Raw genomic sequence first — 15,340 nt, 5'->3', positions numbered from 1 at the left:
CTCATATAACAACAGCAAAAGATACATTTTTCTCAAGTTTATATGGAACATTCACCAAAGTAAACGGTATTTGGGGACATAAAACACATCTTAACAAACTTCAAAGAATAAAAATCATATAATCTCTGGTCTCAGACCGCAATAAAACTAAACTAGAAATCAGCAACAGAAAGATAACTGGAAAAATCCCAAAATACTTGGAAATTAAATAGCACACTTCTAAATAACACATAGGTCAAAGAAGAACTCTCAAGAGAAATTTTTAAAATATTTTTTAACTAAATTAAAATGAAAATACAGCTCCTGTATGGCTCAATTGGTTAAGCATCTGCCTTCAACTCAGGTCATGATCTCAGGGTTCTGGGATCGAGCCCTGCATTGGGCTCCCTGCTCAATGGGGAGTCTGCTTCTCCTTGTCCTTCTGCCCTTCCCTCTACTCATGCTCTTTCTCAAATAAATAAAATCTTTAAAAGTAAATAAATAAATAAATAAATAAATAAATAAATAAATAAAATGGAAATACAGGGGTGCCTGGGTGGCTCAGTTGGTTAAGCCACTGCCTTCCGCCCAGGTCATGATGCCAGAGTCCTGGGATTGAATCCCAAAACTGGCTTCCCCTCCTCTGCAGGGAGCCTACTTCTCCCTCTTCCTCTGCCTCTCCCCCTACTTGTGCTCTCTCTCTCTGTCAAATAAATAAATATTTTTTAAAAAATACAAATAAAAAAATTTTAGGATGCAGAAAAAGCAGAAATTAGAGGAAAATATACACATACATTAGAAAAGAAAAAAGAAGAGCTAATACAATTAAAAGTAAGCAGAAGAAAAAAGAAAATTAAAATTAGAGCAGAAATCAATGAAACTAAAAACCAAAAACTAATGAAGTCAATGAAATCAAAAGTTGGCACTTTAAAAAGATCAAGAAAATTGATAAGACTCTAGCCAGGCTAAGTAGAGAGGATACAAATTACTCATATCAGAAGTGAAAGAGGAGGGGCGCCTGGGTGGCTCAGTGGTTTAGGCCACTACCTTCGGCTCAGGTCATGATCTCAGGGTCCTGGGATCGAGTCCCGCATCGGGCTCTCTGCTCAGCAGGGAGCCTGCTTCCCTCTCACTCTCTCTGCTTGCCTCTCTGCCTACTTGTGATCTCTCTCTGTCAAATAAATAAAATCTTTAAAAAAAAAAAAAAGAAGTGAAAGAGGAGACACATCACTGGAGACTCCATATACATTAAAAGGATAATAGAGGAACACTATAAAAACTCTATGTCTATAAATTTGACAACCTAGATGAAATTGGCCAACTTATTTAAAGACACAATCTTCCCAAACTCACACAAGAAGAAATAGACATAAACCAAGTTCAAACAGGCCTATATCAATGAAAAAAATTAAATCAATAGTTAATCATATCCCAAAACAGAAAGCAGGCTGAATGGATTCATTGCTAAATTCTATGAAACGTTTAAGGAAGAAATAATGCCAGTTTACTACAATCTTGTTGAGAGAATAGAAGCAGAGGGAATACTTCCTGACTCATTCTATGAGGCCAGCCTTACCCTGATACCAAAACCAAATGAAAACATTACAGAAAAGAAAACTATAGTCCAATATGTTTCATGAACATAGATACAAAAATACTTAACAAAATAATAGCTTATCAAATCCAACAACACATAAAAAGAATCATACAGCATCACCAAGTGAAATCTATCCCAGGTTTCACATCTGAAAATCAGTTAATGCAATCGCCCACATTAATAGGCTAAAAAAGAAAAATCATGTGATCATATTAATAGATGCAGAAAAAGCATTTGACAAAATTCAACATCTATTTATGGTAAAAATTACCAGTAAGCTAGTAATAGAGGGGAACTTCCTCCACTCGATAGAGTATTTGCAAAAAACTTACGGCTAATATCATGCTTAATGGTGAGAAATGTGAAGCTTTCCCTACTAAGATCAGGTAAAAGGCAAGGATGTTACCTCTCATCACCTCTTTTCAATACCATGTAGAAACTTTACCTAATGCAATAAGACAAGTAAAGAAAATAAACAGTATAAAGATTAGAAAGGAAGAAATAAACTGTCTTTGTAAGCAGATGATGTGATCCTATCTGTAGAAAATATGAAAATCAACAACAACAAAAAAACTCCTGGAACTAATAAGTGATTACAGCAAGATTGCAGGATACGAGGTTCATATACAAAAGTCAATCGGTATCCTATATAGCAGCAAGGAAAAGTAGAATTTGAAAATAAAACTGTAATACCATTTACATTATCACCCATGGAAATTAAATACTTAGGTATAATCTAACAAAAATGAATAAGGTCTATCTGACATAAATTACAAAACTCTGATAAATAAAATCAAAGAACTAAATAAATGGAGATATTCCATGTTCTGTGGATAGAAAGACTCAATATTGTCAAGATCTCAGTTCTCCCCAACTTAATCAATATATTCCAGCAATGCAAATAAAAATCCCAGTAAGTTATTTTATGGATATTGACAAGCCAATTCTAAAGTTCATATTCAGAAACCAAAGACCTAGATAAGCTAACACAATATTATAAGAAAAGAATAAAATTGGAAGACTGACACTATCAACTTCATGATTTACCATAAAGAACGATGAAGACAGTGTAATATTCGCGTAAGAATAAACAACTAGATCAATGGAACAGAATAGACCCCAAAACAGATGCACATAAATAGAGTAAACTGATCTTTAAAAAAAAGCAAAAGCAATATAATCGAAAAAGAATAGTTTTTCAATAAGTGGTGCTGGAACAACCCTACATCGATGTGTAAAAAGATGACTCTAGACACAGACTGAACACTGATCACAGGAATTAACAAAATGGATCACAATATAGGAGGAAATTTAAATAACCATGGGTTTGGCAGTTACTTTTTAGGTAAAACATTGAAGGTACGGCCCATGCAAGAAATCACTGGTAAGCTGGACTTCATTGAATTTAAAAATATCTACTCTGCAAAAGACACTGTCAAGAGAATGAAAAGATAATCCAAAGGTTGGGAGAACTTATTTTCAAAAGACATATATAATGAAGCACTGTTATCCAAATATACAAAAAAAAAAAAAAACTCTGAAAATTCAACAGTAAAACAACCCAATTTTTTAAAATGGGCCAAAGAACTTAACAGACACCTCACCAAAGAACATAAACAAATGGCAGGTAAACATCTGAAAAGATGCTCCACATATAAGTCATTGGAGAAATAGTAAAACAACGCAGTACCATGCATCTATTAGAATGACCTAAATCTGGAACACTGATGACATCAAATGCTGATGAGGATATAGAGCAGTAGGAACGTTCTGTCGTGCTGGTGTGAAACCAGACTGGTGCAGCTACCTTAGAAGGTAACTGGCCTTCCTTTTTTTTTTTCTTTTACAAAACTAAACATATTCTTACCATTCAATCCATAAATCATGTTTCTTAATATTTATCCAAAGGATTAGGAAATTTATGTCCACACGAAAGCCTATGCATGAATGTTTATAGCAGGTTTATTCATAATGGCCGATACTTGGAATGGAAGCAACCAAGATGTGCGTCAGTAGATGAATGAATAAATAAATTGTGGCCATCCATCAAGTGGAATACTATTCAACATTTTAAAAAATGATTTCTTGAGCCATTCAAATACACAGAGGAGACACAAATGCATGTTACTGAGTGACAGAAGCCAATCTGAAAAGGCTGTATGCTATAATGATAAATGCATGTGATTATAAATTTGTCTAAACTCATAGAATGTATCACACTAAGACTGACCCTAATGTAAACTGCAGTTACATCTGGTGATAATGATGTGTCAATATAGGTTCATCAGTTGCAACAAATGTACCACTCTAGTGGGGGATGTGGATAGCGGAGGAGGGGGTGCATCTGGGAGGATGGGGGATATGGTACATTTCTGTACTTTCCATTCAATTTTGTTATGAAACTAAAAGTGCTCTTAAAGAAACAAATTCTTAAAAAAAAAAAAAGGCTGAGACTGTGATGATGAGACAGGCTGAGGAAAGGGTCCTCTCCTACTCTTCTGTTAGATTTCACGTGGCTTTCATGGAGAATATTTGACAATATCCATGAAGGTTACAGACATAAATACTCTCTGACCCCAAAATTTCAGTTCTAGGAATTTATTCCACAGATGTTTTCTCACGCGTGCTGCAAGTTGTGTGTTCAAGGTTAAAAACTACTACGTTATTTGTAATCTAAAATGCTGAAATCAATCCAAGCTAATACATTTTGATACACCCATGTAACAGAATACTGTGCAGCTGTAAAAAAGAAAGAGGATACTCTAGATAATGAGATAAGATGATCTCTAGGCTGGATTGTTAGGTGAAAAATCAATGTACAGAACGGTGTTTCTGTGCACAATATGCTATCATTTGTGTAAAAAACACTTAATATTGATTCTTAAATATTAAGAATTATACATATCCCTATTTAAGTGTAAGTCTACATACATACCTCTGTATGGATAGAATAGCCCTGAAAGGGTGCTCCTGAAAGTCATGAAAACTGCTTGCTTCCAGGGAAGGAAGATAGGTAGAGATGGGTAAGGAGAAATTTTCACCGTATACCCTTTGTCCTTTTGAGTTTTGTAGCATTAAAATGAATTATCCCTTGCAAGCTAATCACATTTAAATACGCACATGCATACGTGTGTGCGTGTGCATGTCTGTGCGCACATATATGTTTTGGAGTAACCTAGTCTTAGGATACTTCCCATGTCTGCAACAAGGGACCAGAGCTCAGGGCCTTGGGACTGACATGTAACTAAGTACAACCTTAAGTTGACAACTGAAAAAAAGCCGTGTTATTAAAAGGAAGGTCATGTGGAGCCCAGCAAATAAGGCAGGCAAAGAGAAAGTTTTCATCAGTGCTCATCTAGCTCTGTTCAAAAGAGAAACTCATTGATTTGGCCTTAAATTCAAGCACTAAAGAGGTATAATGTCTTGTAAGGTGGAGATACATTTCCCTCAAGCTTGTCCACTTCCCTTTACTCAGATTTACAATCACCAAGGGAGCACCCAGTCGAATTGGTTAGATTCTCAAATGTCTCAATTCCCAAAAGATGGTGTGCAGAAGAGAGGACAGGAGATGCACTGTCACTAGAAAATTACAGCCTGGCCCCATTTTTAATGAATGATCTGACTTGATGTTTGCTGTGATAGCGTGAGAGTTGGCCCTCAAGAAACAGCACCAGTCTGGCTAAAGTAAAGAAGGGTCTAGTCTTCAAATTTTCAAAGTCAACATCCATGCCGGATTATGGGAACTTCACCAATGACGTCAGGGGTCTTGCTGGAGGCAGCCAGGCAGCCGCTGACATGTCTCTTTATTAAATCATCCATGTGATTAATTTTACTCCCAGAGACTGGGTAAATTGGTAAGATTCTGGGAGGCAATTTGTGTATCAAATTATCTAATATGCATATATTTGAACCTAGAAATGCATTCCTAAGCTCCTACCCTAGAGAGATAAAGTCATGAGTTTGAATATATTTATGCCGAAAAAAATCATAACAAAATTCTCATCAAGGCAAATGGATCAGTAAATTAGGATACACATATACAATGGGATACTGTGCGGCTTTTTAAAAGTGATGAAGTAGATCTACATTTTAGATACAAGGAAATATATTCATATATATTATTCTAATATATCATAAAATAAAAGTTTACAGAATGATATTTATATAAAATATTCTATGCAGAGAGATATTTAGAACACGTTGATGATATTTCCTCAATACTTAGTTCCTTATTTGAGCTTACTGCATGGTTTTAATTTCTTATAAGTACATAGTGTTTTACAAAAATAAGTTATTTAAATAATAAAAATGGTTAACATCATTATCTACCAATATGTGATGATGCCTAAATATCTAGTCTGACTATAAATATGTCCTAGATGCAAGACAAACTGAAACGTTGCCTATTTTACAGAAACACATAAACCCCCATCATTAGGATGAGAGCCATAGTGATAACTCAGAAATTTTAACTATTCCATTTTATAGGAAACCTACAAATACATTTTTTAAAGTTTCCTAACCTTCATGGGTTTTTAATAAAAGCTTCATTTAAGAACTCAGTGCAAAGACAGTTCATTACAACTGCCCCCAGGATATTGAGTTACTTTGATTCTTTCAAAATTAGGCATTCCAGGGACTCCTTCATCCTGTCCCAACTTGTTCTGCTGCTAGCTGTGAGGGCACGCTTTGCTGGGTGAAGAAAAGCACTTGCTTTCTTTTAAAAGATTTTGTGGGGCTTAGTATCACTTTCTTAGATGAGGGTGCGAGGATATACCAAAAGCCAGGAATATAAAGAAAAGTCACAGACTGCACCAAGTTGCTTTTTATATAGGGATTATGTGGGGTCTCCGTCCAATATCAAACAGAATGAAACATCTATGAAGTGTGGGCAACATGTTCAAATGACAACAGAAAGGAAGGCTTTCATTGAACTCAAAAACAGAGCCTACCAAAAGGCACCAAAGCAGATAACCACAGAGCAAATGCCAGTGGACTTGGAAGGGTTCCTTTTGAATTTGGAATGAGAAGGGGTGAGAATTCACTAAACCTAGTCATTAAGCATATATTCGATACTCATATATTAGATACTAGGGAGTTGTAGGAAAATACAGAAGTGGGAAACAAGGATCTTTCCCTTACACCAAAAACAGGAGGAGAGAAAAATGGGAGTTCAGTGTCTAAATGTGAAAGAACTAGAAATGTGAGCAACACTCTGAAGAGGGGAAAGGGAAGAGGTAAGTGTGGAGTGTCCCTGGAGACTTCAGGAGCTGAGAAGACCACAGATGGGCTCGGGAACTGAATATTTATGAGCAGGAATGGCAAGGGCTGTGGAGAGAAGAGGCAGGATAAACAACTACCTCACCTGAAGGGGCGTTCCTGCACAAAGCCCAACTCAGAGTCTCCTCCCCAATCCTAACTCCTCCCAACCTCTGCTTTCAGGTGACCCATGGTGAAAATAAAGATGAAGGAATATCAAGACGTTAAGAAGGGAAAAAGTGGCATAGAGCACCAGCATTTAACCTGAGAGATATGGGGAGCCGGGGGAGCCTTGCTAAGGCTGGCTGTGTGGGAGGGAGGAGGGCTGCTCCTGAGAGGCAGGCCACAGCAAGGCAATGCTGGAGGGAATCCGTGCTGTTACTATTTTCATGTCTGTGCTCCCCACCACACGCCCAGCCCCTACCACCACACACACATATTGAAGGGTCAGTAAACTGAAGCTTGGACATGAGAAGCTAGCTGCCCAACATCTGCACTCTGATCGAACTCAGTGCTTCTCAAAACTTTTGCTCTTGGGATTCCTTTACCCTCTCAAAAATTATTGAAGAATTACAAACGCTTCCATTTATAGGGGAGATAGAGACAGAGACAGAGACAGAGAGAGAGAGAGAGAGACTATGTATCTACCATATTGGAAATTTAAACTGAGCAAATGTGAAAACATAGGAATAGAAAATCATATATTCCTTTAGCCATCAGAGCAATGATGTTATCACTCGTCGTGTAGCCTCTAGAAATCTCCACTTACACTCATGAGACAAGGAGTGACAAAAACAAACAACAAATTAATAATATGATGAAAACAGTCTTGATCTTGCAGATTCTCTGAAAGAATCTGAGTCCCCCTAGGGGTCTGAGATCACACTGTGGAAATTGCTGTTTTAACCTCAAATCCATGCTTTTGCTCGGGCCTCTTTTGAAGGTGATCATGCTATAGCTTCTGTCTGGAACTGCTTCCTTCTTCTAGAGAATCCTGCTACAAGACTTCAGGGCTCTAGTCTGTCACCCACCCCAGCCCCAGGCAGAACTGATCACCTGCCACAGACAGCACTTTGCTCTTATCTCTACTTCATTTTACTGGATTCCATTTTTCCTTTGTGAGTTAGTAATGTTAGTAATGTGCCTGCCTTCCCTTCTTTCATCTGTCAGGCACGTAATGAGCACCTGCCAGCAACGAGCACCAAGAAGTCCAGGGCCTGAGTCTCACTGAAGTACTGGAAAGAAGAAACTACAGTGGATGAATCTGCTTCCTCATTCCTGGCACCTGGACTTGTTCAAAACTGGTTTTTTTACTTTGTCTAATTACACTGAAATGATAAATTATCACTGGTGGTTGGCACTGTGGGTGATACTGTTTTTTTTGTTCTTAACCGCAATACATTTTTACAGTGATAAATGCAATACAATGTTGAAGTATTTCTCTGTAGCTTAGCCACTAATAGTTAGGAAACACTTATGCACAAAATGAACAACTCTATGTACTTTATATACATATTAATGTTTTTAATTAGCTATGCTCTCGACAGCAGAAGTAAGTAGAGGTACAAACACCCACCTCAGTTGCACAGTGAGCCTTCCTACAGCTTAATACCGTATGTGCATATTCTATCGTTCCCTGTAACGTGCATGTATTTGCACTATCTTAGCTCTATCTTCACGTCCCAAATGCTAGATTCCACATCTTTGTGTCCCATTTCCTGAATCCCTCATGGAATACTGCTCATCTAATGGCCAGACGACATCGGATCTTAACATCTACATACAAACCTAGCTTCTTAACTCCGCAGCTCTCAATTAGCAAAAACGTTCTCCTGGAAATAAATAACATCTCTCACTTGGCCACCAGGGAGCCGAAATTAACCGGCTGCCTCTGTAAAGTTCAGTAAAACATTTCCGGGGGAATGTTCCCTGCAGATGGAATTCAAAATGGATTATTTCGTAAAGGACTTTTATCTCCGAGAATAACCAGAAAACAGAGAGTGTGAAGCAGTGACATGACACACTACTCATTACCAACAAAGGGCTTTCCACCCTCTCGTGCAAAAACCCAACTACTCATTTCGGCGCGAATGCAAAAGCTTCTGCAGAAGGGAAGGGAAGCATGGGTTGGAGTTATTGTTTAATTGGCCGCAAGATGGTTACAGGGCTCTCTGCTGGGCTCCTGCTGTGCAGTTACGATGAGTCCTGAAGTGATCGAGGCAGCAGAATAACCTCCCTCTAGTGCTTCTCCCTCCATGACACCACACGCCTGCTCACCCTGTCCTCTGAGAAGGCCTGTGGTCTGGGCGGCATGTTCGCTCCAGAGGAGCTGCGGCTTCTTCATTGACATTCAGGTAGTGCTCCCATAAGCAAAGGCTGCAAAGTGTCATTAAAGTGGTGGGGAGACAAACAACACTCGTGCTGCATACCAAGTGGCACCACATTTAACTGAATCATTTTATTATGAATACATTCCGGGCTGCCACTGTGAGCCACCGGTGTAAAATATGCTGGCAAAATGGATCTCTGCTAATTACATTTCATGCATATTTCAGAACTTTCCACCGGGATACGGGAGGCTGGCGTTCATAAAATAGAATTTTACAACAAGGTTCACTTGCATTTGGCATCAAGACCCAAACGAGCGAGTAACAAACAGAAGTTCAATTACATTGCATGCTTTGTTTGTTTTTGCTGGAATACTGTAATTCCTTATAACTCTATCTGTGCCGCCGTGGTCCCTGGCTGCAAATGAAATCACTCTTCAAATCCACCTGAACACACATCATTGCAGAAAAGTACATAGCTATTAAATCGTTTCTTTCCCACATTTTTTTTTCCTGCATGTGTCCTCAGTTGCCTTAGGTTGAATTAAAGGAATGAGCCTCTGGACCTGGGGACCTGTCAGGAGAGTGACAGAAAAGCATCATTACCTGTTTCAAGACCGAATTGTAGAGAACACAAGTGACTGCTTTCTTGTGGCTCTTCACCCTTGTGCTGGCCTCGCTTTTCATCGCCAACAATGCAAGCTGGTTATTAAATGAAATGAAAAGCCGTCCATGGGCTTCATCAAAGTGGAAGAGACATCTGAAGTCCTGACTTTTGGGGAAAGAACAAGCTATCCTCTGAATGGACAGCTGGTGCTGAATATCCCAGAGTCTCAAAACCTGGATAAAAAGTGATCAAGTCATAGGAACATGTCAAGAACAATTGTAATCTTTTAGCCAGAACTGTTTCCACTTCACACTCAACCCCAGGCAGACAGTTGTTTCCTCCATGGTGCTGATTGTTCATGCTTCTGTCATGGCACATAGTTTTCTTGTATCTCCTTATCCATTTAAATGTCTTCCCACTTGTAGTCTTCCCCAGGAAAGGACTGTGTTTTGTCTCAGTCCCCTGAAGAGTGCTGGATGTACTTTTGGTAAGCAGAGTAATACTCCCCCACAAATGTCCCACAAATGTCCAAGTCCCCATCCCTGCAGTGTGTATGTTATTTGCATGGCAAAAGGGGTTTTCCCAGTGTGATAAATGAAGGACTTTGAGATGAAGAGATTACCCTGAATGCTATGGGTGAGTCCAATGTCATTATAAGGGAGATTAGAGTGATGGGATGTGAGAAAGACTCTCTCTAGTTTGGCTGACTTTGAAGATGGAGGAAGGGGGCCATGAGCCAAAGAAGCTGGAAATGGCAAGGAAAGGGATTCTTCCCCAGAGCTTCCAAAAAGAGGAGCCCTGCCAGCACCTTGATTTTAGCTCAGTGAGACCCATGCTGGAATTCTAACCTGCAGAACACAAATACATTTGTGTTGTTTTAAGCCACTGAGTTTGTGGTTGTCACATTACCAATTGAAAAGTAATACAGTCTCTTTCCCTAATATATATGATATATATTATAATCTCTATATAGTTATATACACACCTGAATATACTATATAACTATATAGTATAAAATATGTATTTTATACATATTACATATATACATATACATTGTATGTGTGTGTGAAATAAAAGAGGGTATTAAGTGAAATCAATTCACATAAACCTCAGACATTAGATTCTTATTCAAACACAGACATGCAGATGGTATGAGACAAACACTGACGAAAACAGGAAGAGTGGCTTTGCAGGTGCACATGTTGCGGCTGTCAGCCGTGGTCCAAAATTAACATGGGCAGTGAGGGAGAGTCGAAAGGAAGACAGTAAAAAATCCCTCCAAGAGATGCTAACAGGCGGGTTCTAGGACTAGACTTCTTGAGTTCTAATCTTGGTTCTGTCCCTCACTAGAGGAGGACCTCCAGCAAGTTTCTTTGCCTCTCCTAGGTTTTGATATAGTACCTACCTCATCCAGCACTATGAAGATTGAACCAGACTCCATGTCAAGAATTTAGCATGATGGGGCACCTGGGTGGCTCGTTCGGTTAAGCAGCTGCCTTCGGCTCAGGTCATGATCCCAGGGCCCTGGGATCGAGCCCCACATTGGGGTCCCTGCTCAACAGAGAGCCCACTTCTCCCTCTTCCTCTGCCTGCTGCTCTGCCTACTTATGCCCTCTATCTCTCTAATAAATAAATAAAATCTTAAAAAAAAAAATTTAGCATGATGACCAACATGTAATAAGTAATAGTAATAGTTTTATTATTAAATGCATTTTATTATGTTTTCATTGTGGAAATATCAGAACTGAAAATGTTCTTTCAAATTAGCCAGTCTATCTTATCCAATATAAGAATTATTCCTCAAAAATCTATAAAATATGGTCTCCGTTTAAGTGAGTGTTTATAACTCCAGAAGGCAGACAACCCTGCAGTTCTTAATGTATTTTAAATCATATACTCTTTGGGAAAATAAAACATTCAAAATGATGGCCTATCTCTGCCTCCTAAATGCATGTACCCATATATGTACACAATTTTCCATATAATTTCTTTGGGTACATAGACATGAATAGCCCTCGTACATATGTAAAGATCTTGGGAATCCACAGGATAGAAATCCCTACAGTATTTTTAAATATGTTCAGCCAAAGACGTCCCTTTCTACCTCTTGATTCTACGTCTTTTCCTACATCTACATAGGTCTCTTCTACATCTTGTCTGGGGTAAATGATCCCAGTTCCTTTTAACCATCTTACTATCAGAACTCACTCCACCACAGCAGGATCCTGATTCTCTCTTTCTGTTTGCACTTTCTCTCCCGGGGAGGACCATCATTCAAACGCTGTTTTCTTTAAATACCAGGGTTGCCTATGTCCACGGTCCAAAATCCAATAGTCCTGGAGGGCTTTATTCTCAATCCACCCCCGTTCAACCCCAGGTCCTACTCCTCAAGGACAGTTTTTTATTTTTTTATTTTTTTTTATTATTTATTTGGAGATAGCTTCTTTTAATCTTCCTGAGTTATAGATTTCTCCATAACACCAAGTAATAGCAGTGTGTGTGTGTGTGTGTGTGTGTGTGTGTGTGTACATATCATATAGTGATCAAATGTGTGTATGTGTGTAACATATCATGTAGTGATCAAAGGACTTTTATGTTTGAAAGTAAAGAGGTTAATTACATTTTTTCCCTCCCTTTTCATTCCCCCAATCTAAATTTTTCTTCTGGTCCTATTGGTTGTGATACTTTCAGAAATATACTCCTTACACATGAATTACTGCATTATCAATTTAAGGCAGTATCTCTCCACTCCTCAAAATACAAGATGAACACTTGAAGGTCCTCAAGGAAGTATGTTAAGCATGGTGCTCAGAATGGAGCCAATATTTCAGGGATGTTCTAACCACAGTTAGAGGTTCTGTGACTTCTTTAAACCATTTATTTTTACATTATGATTAAGTCACTCCATCATGAATGTTGCTTACCTTGAAGTTCTGACTGTGCAAAACTCTAAATATTAATCCCATGAACAAATAATCAAGCCAGACGTTTACCATCCTACCTTCAGAAATCTGATCTACTAAGCCAAGACTAGGATTTTTCTTACTTTTGAGTCAAAGTTTCAAAGTATGACAATATAATCTTGAATCCTAGTTCAGTTATATTGACATTTCCTCCCTGATTTGCCCACATATCCCATGAGAGATAGTAGGTGTTCAATAGGTATTTTTTTAATTTGTTGAACATTGTGCCTCACCTAATAACTAAGTCTTTATCCAGCTCGTTGATGGAGATCATTAGCTCAGATGAAGTCCAAGAACACAAAACCCCATAAAATTTTGCCTCACTGGGGCGCCTGGGTGGCTCAGTGGTTTAGGCCACTGCCTTTGGCTCAGGTCATGATCTCAGGGTCCTGGGATCGAGTCCCGCATCGGGCTCTCTGCTCGGCAGGGAGCCTGCTTCCCTCTCACTCTCTCTGCTTGCCTCTCTGCCTACTTGTGATCTCTCTCTGTCAAATAAATAAATAAAATCTTAAAAAAAAAAAAAAAATAAAAAAAAAAATAAAATAAAATATTTAAAAAATTTTGCCTCACTTCTGCATGGCTATTCACCCAATTATAGATCTCATAATCCTCAATGACATTTTATGAAACTTTTTCAACATCTTGTATAAATAATTATGCTTGATGGATAGGGTAACCTCTCCATTTACCAACAGTTATAAGAAACTTAAAATGACCTAATAAATCTCTGCCAGGTAAACAGCATTACCAATCATTCTAACCCCAAGAATATATACTCGTGAAGTAAATTGTTTTGTTTTTAATTTTTTGGCAAGAATTTTTCATTAAGGAACTCATTCTGGTTCTTAAACATTACTAAATTGTTTTTATTTAAAACATTCTGGCAACTCTCCAGAATATATTTTTCCTCAAAAATATAAATTCTACAAGAACTAAGACCTGCAAATATTTTTCCAAGTGTGTGTCCTAAAAAAAAAATAGAATTGATAAACTGTTATTTTGAATGTGAAAGCCACAAGATTAGACACATCTATATCATTTTCAAACACTCATATTGCTTATAATAGTCATACCCTCATTGTTCAGAATCCTATCTTCTTTAGTATGGACTCCCTTCTAAAAAGTAGAAACTAGGAGTACCTGGGTAGCTCCGTGGGTTAAAGTCTCTGCCTTCGGCTTGGGTCATGATCTTGGGGTCCTGGTATTGAGCCCCGCATCGGGCTCTCTGTTCAGCAGGGAACCTGCTTCCTCCTCTCTCTCTGCCTGTCTCTCTGCCTATTTGTGATCTCTGTCTGTCAAATAAATAAAAATTTTTAAAAAAAGTAGAAACTAACTTCATATCAGAATAATAATCTGGGGAATGGTTGAATATAGATTAATAATAACTCAACAGTATTAATGGACTATAATTTCCACAGAATCATTTTCCACCATGTTGTTCAGATAATTTATATTGCCTTTAATATTTTATTGACATATAGTCACATAAATTAAATGAAAAATTAAAAATAGATGAATAATAACCTCTAGTCTATGATAGGTTAGTTCTTGTCGTTAGCAATTAAAATTAGAAATTTTTTTATCAAAATGTGCAAGTTCATTATTTTTTCTTAAAATTGTTTTTTTGTTCTGCTTTCCCTTCTTCTTTCAAAGAACCCTAACTCTCTTAATTACTGATCCCTGATCCCATTAAGTCCCCTTCCATCTTTAATTCTCTGATTTTTCTCTCTGCGGAGGATGAAAGCAACAACATTGATATATTAACATCAATGCACAAAACAGTGTTCTGGCTGTCATCTAGCAATCATGTCACGGTATGTGACCTCCACATGTTTTTCAGTTTTTTTCCACACTACCACATTCTGTATGAGTGGTTCTTAACCTTGACATTAGAAACACCTGCCGTGCCTTAAAAATCACCTGTTTGGGCCCTTTTGCCAGGCCTATTAAATCAGAATATCTAAGGATGGGGTTCAGGCATTAGTTTTGTTTTGTTTTAAACTTCCCAAGCATTTCCTTTGCATTGTACCTTGACTTCTCTACACGGTTTTAAAGTCAATGCTAATATCCTTGAACAAGAAGTCTTTCTCTCAGCTTAATCAGTAATATCGTGTGGCTTGATTTAAAGCAGATAACTGTACTCCCCTTCTTTCCTAATCAGTCTTTATCCTTTTAATCATGAAAAATGTCTCACATTAATTCGGTTTTATTAATCAAGTCCTTTGACAAAATGTAACTTAAATATCTAGTTAGTGTTTGAGAAGCATGGGTTCTTCTCTTTGATACTCAGGTTGACTTCTGGGATAGAATTAGGCCACAGTTCAGAAAGAAATATATTTAATAATAATTTTCAATCCAGATTTCCTAGCGAGGTTTTCTTTATTCTCAGTAGTAAGAATAAACAAACACCTAAGCTTAAAAATCACAACTAAAAATTGACACCTTTTAATTTATATTTTCCACAAATTTTGATCTAAACTGTACACTCTGTTTTCATCATGATACCTCAGAACTGTGGTGTCTGTCCAAGCTCAGCCTTCCTAAGTCCAGTTCTTGAGATAGCGGGCTTTCTATTTCATCACCATTTTTATACTAACAGAAATAAGTA

General features: G+C 37.8%; 1 protein-coding gene across 1 annotated transcript in view; it reads right to left on the bottom strand.

The window, feature by feature from the left end:
• The window catches only part of WDR49 (WD repeat domain 49), a 134,147-nt gene that overhangs the window by 70,132 nt on the left and 48,675 nt on the right, over positions 1–15,340 (bottom strand). Inside the window, exon 8 of the mRNA XM_046003144.1 lies at positions 9,769–10,002. Within this exon, the coding sequence (XP_045859100.1) occupies positions 9,769–10,002 (234 nt within the window). The remainder of the gene's footprint in view (positions 1–9,768; positions 10,003–15,340) is intronic.

Source organism: Meles meles, chromosome 4 (genome assembly GCF_922984935.1).
Source record: "Meles meles chromosome 4, mMelMel3.1 paternal haplotype, whole genome shotgun sequence".
Classification (NCBI taxonomy): Eukaryota; Metazoa; Chordata; class Mammalia; order Carnivora; family Mustelidae; genus Meles; species Meles meles.
The sequence above is the reverse complement of the archived record's forward strand: the minus strand, read 5'-3'. Positions and strand labels throughout refer to the sequence as shown.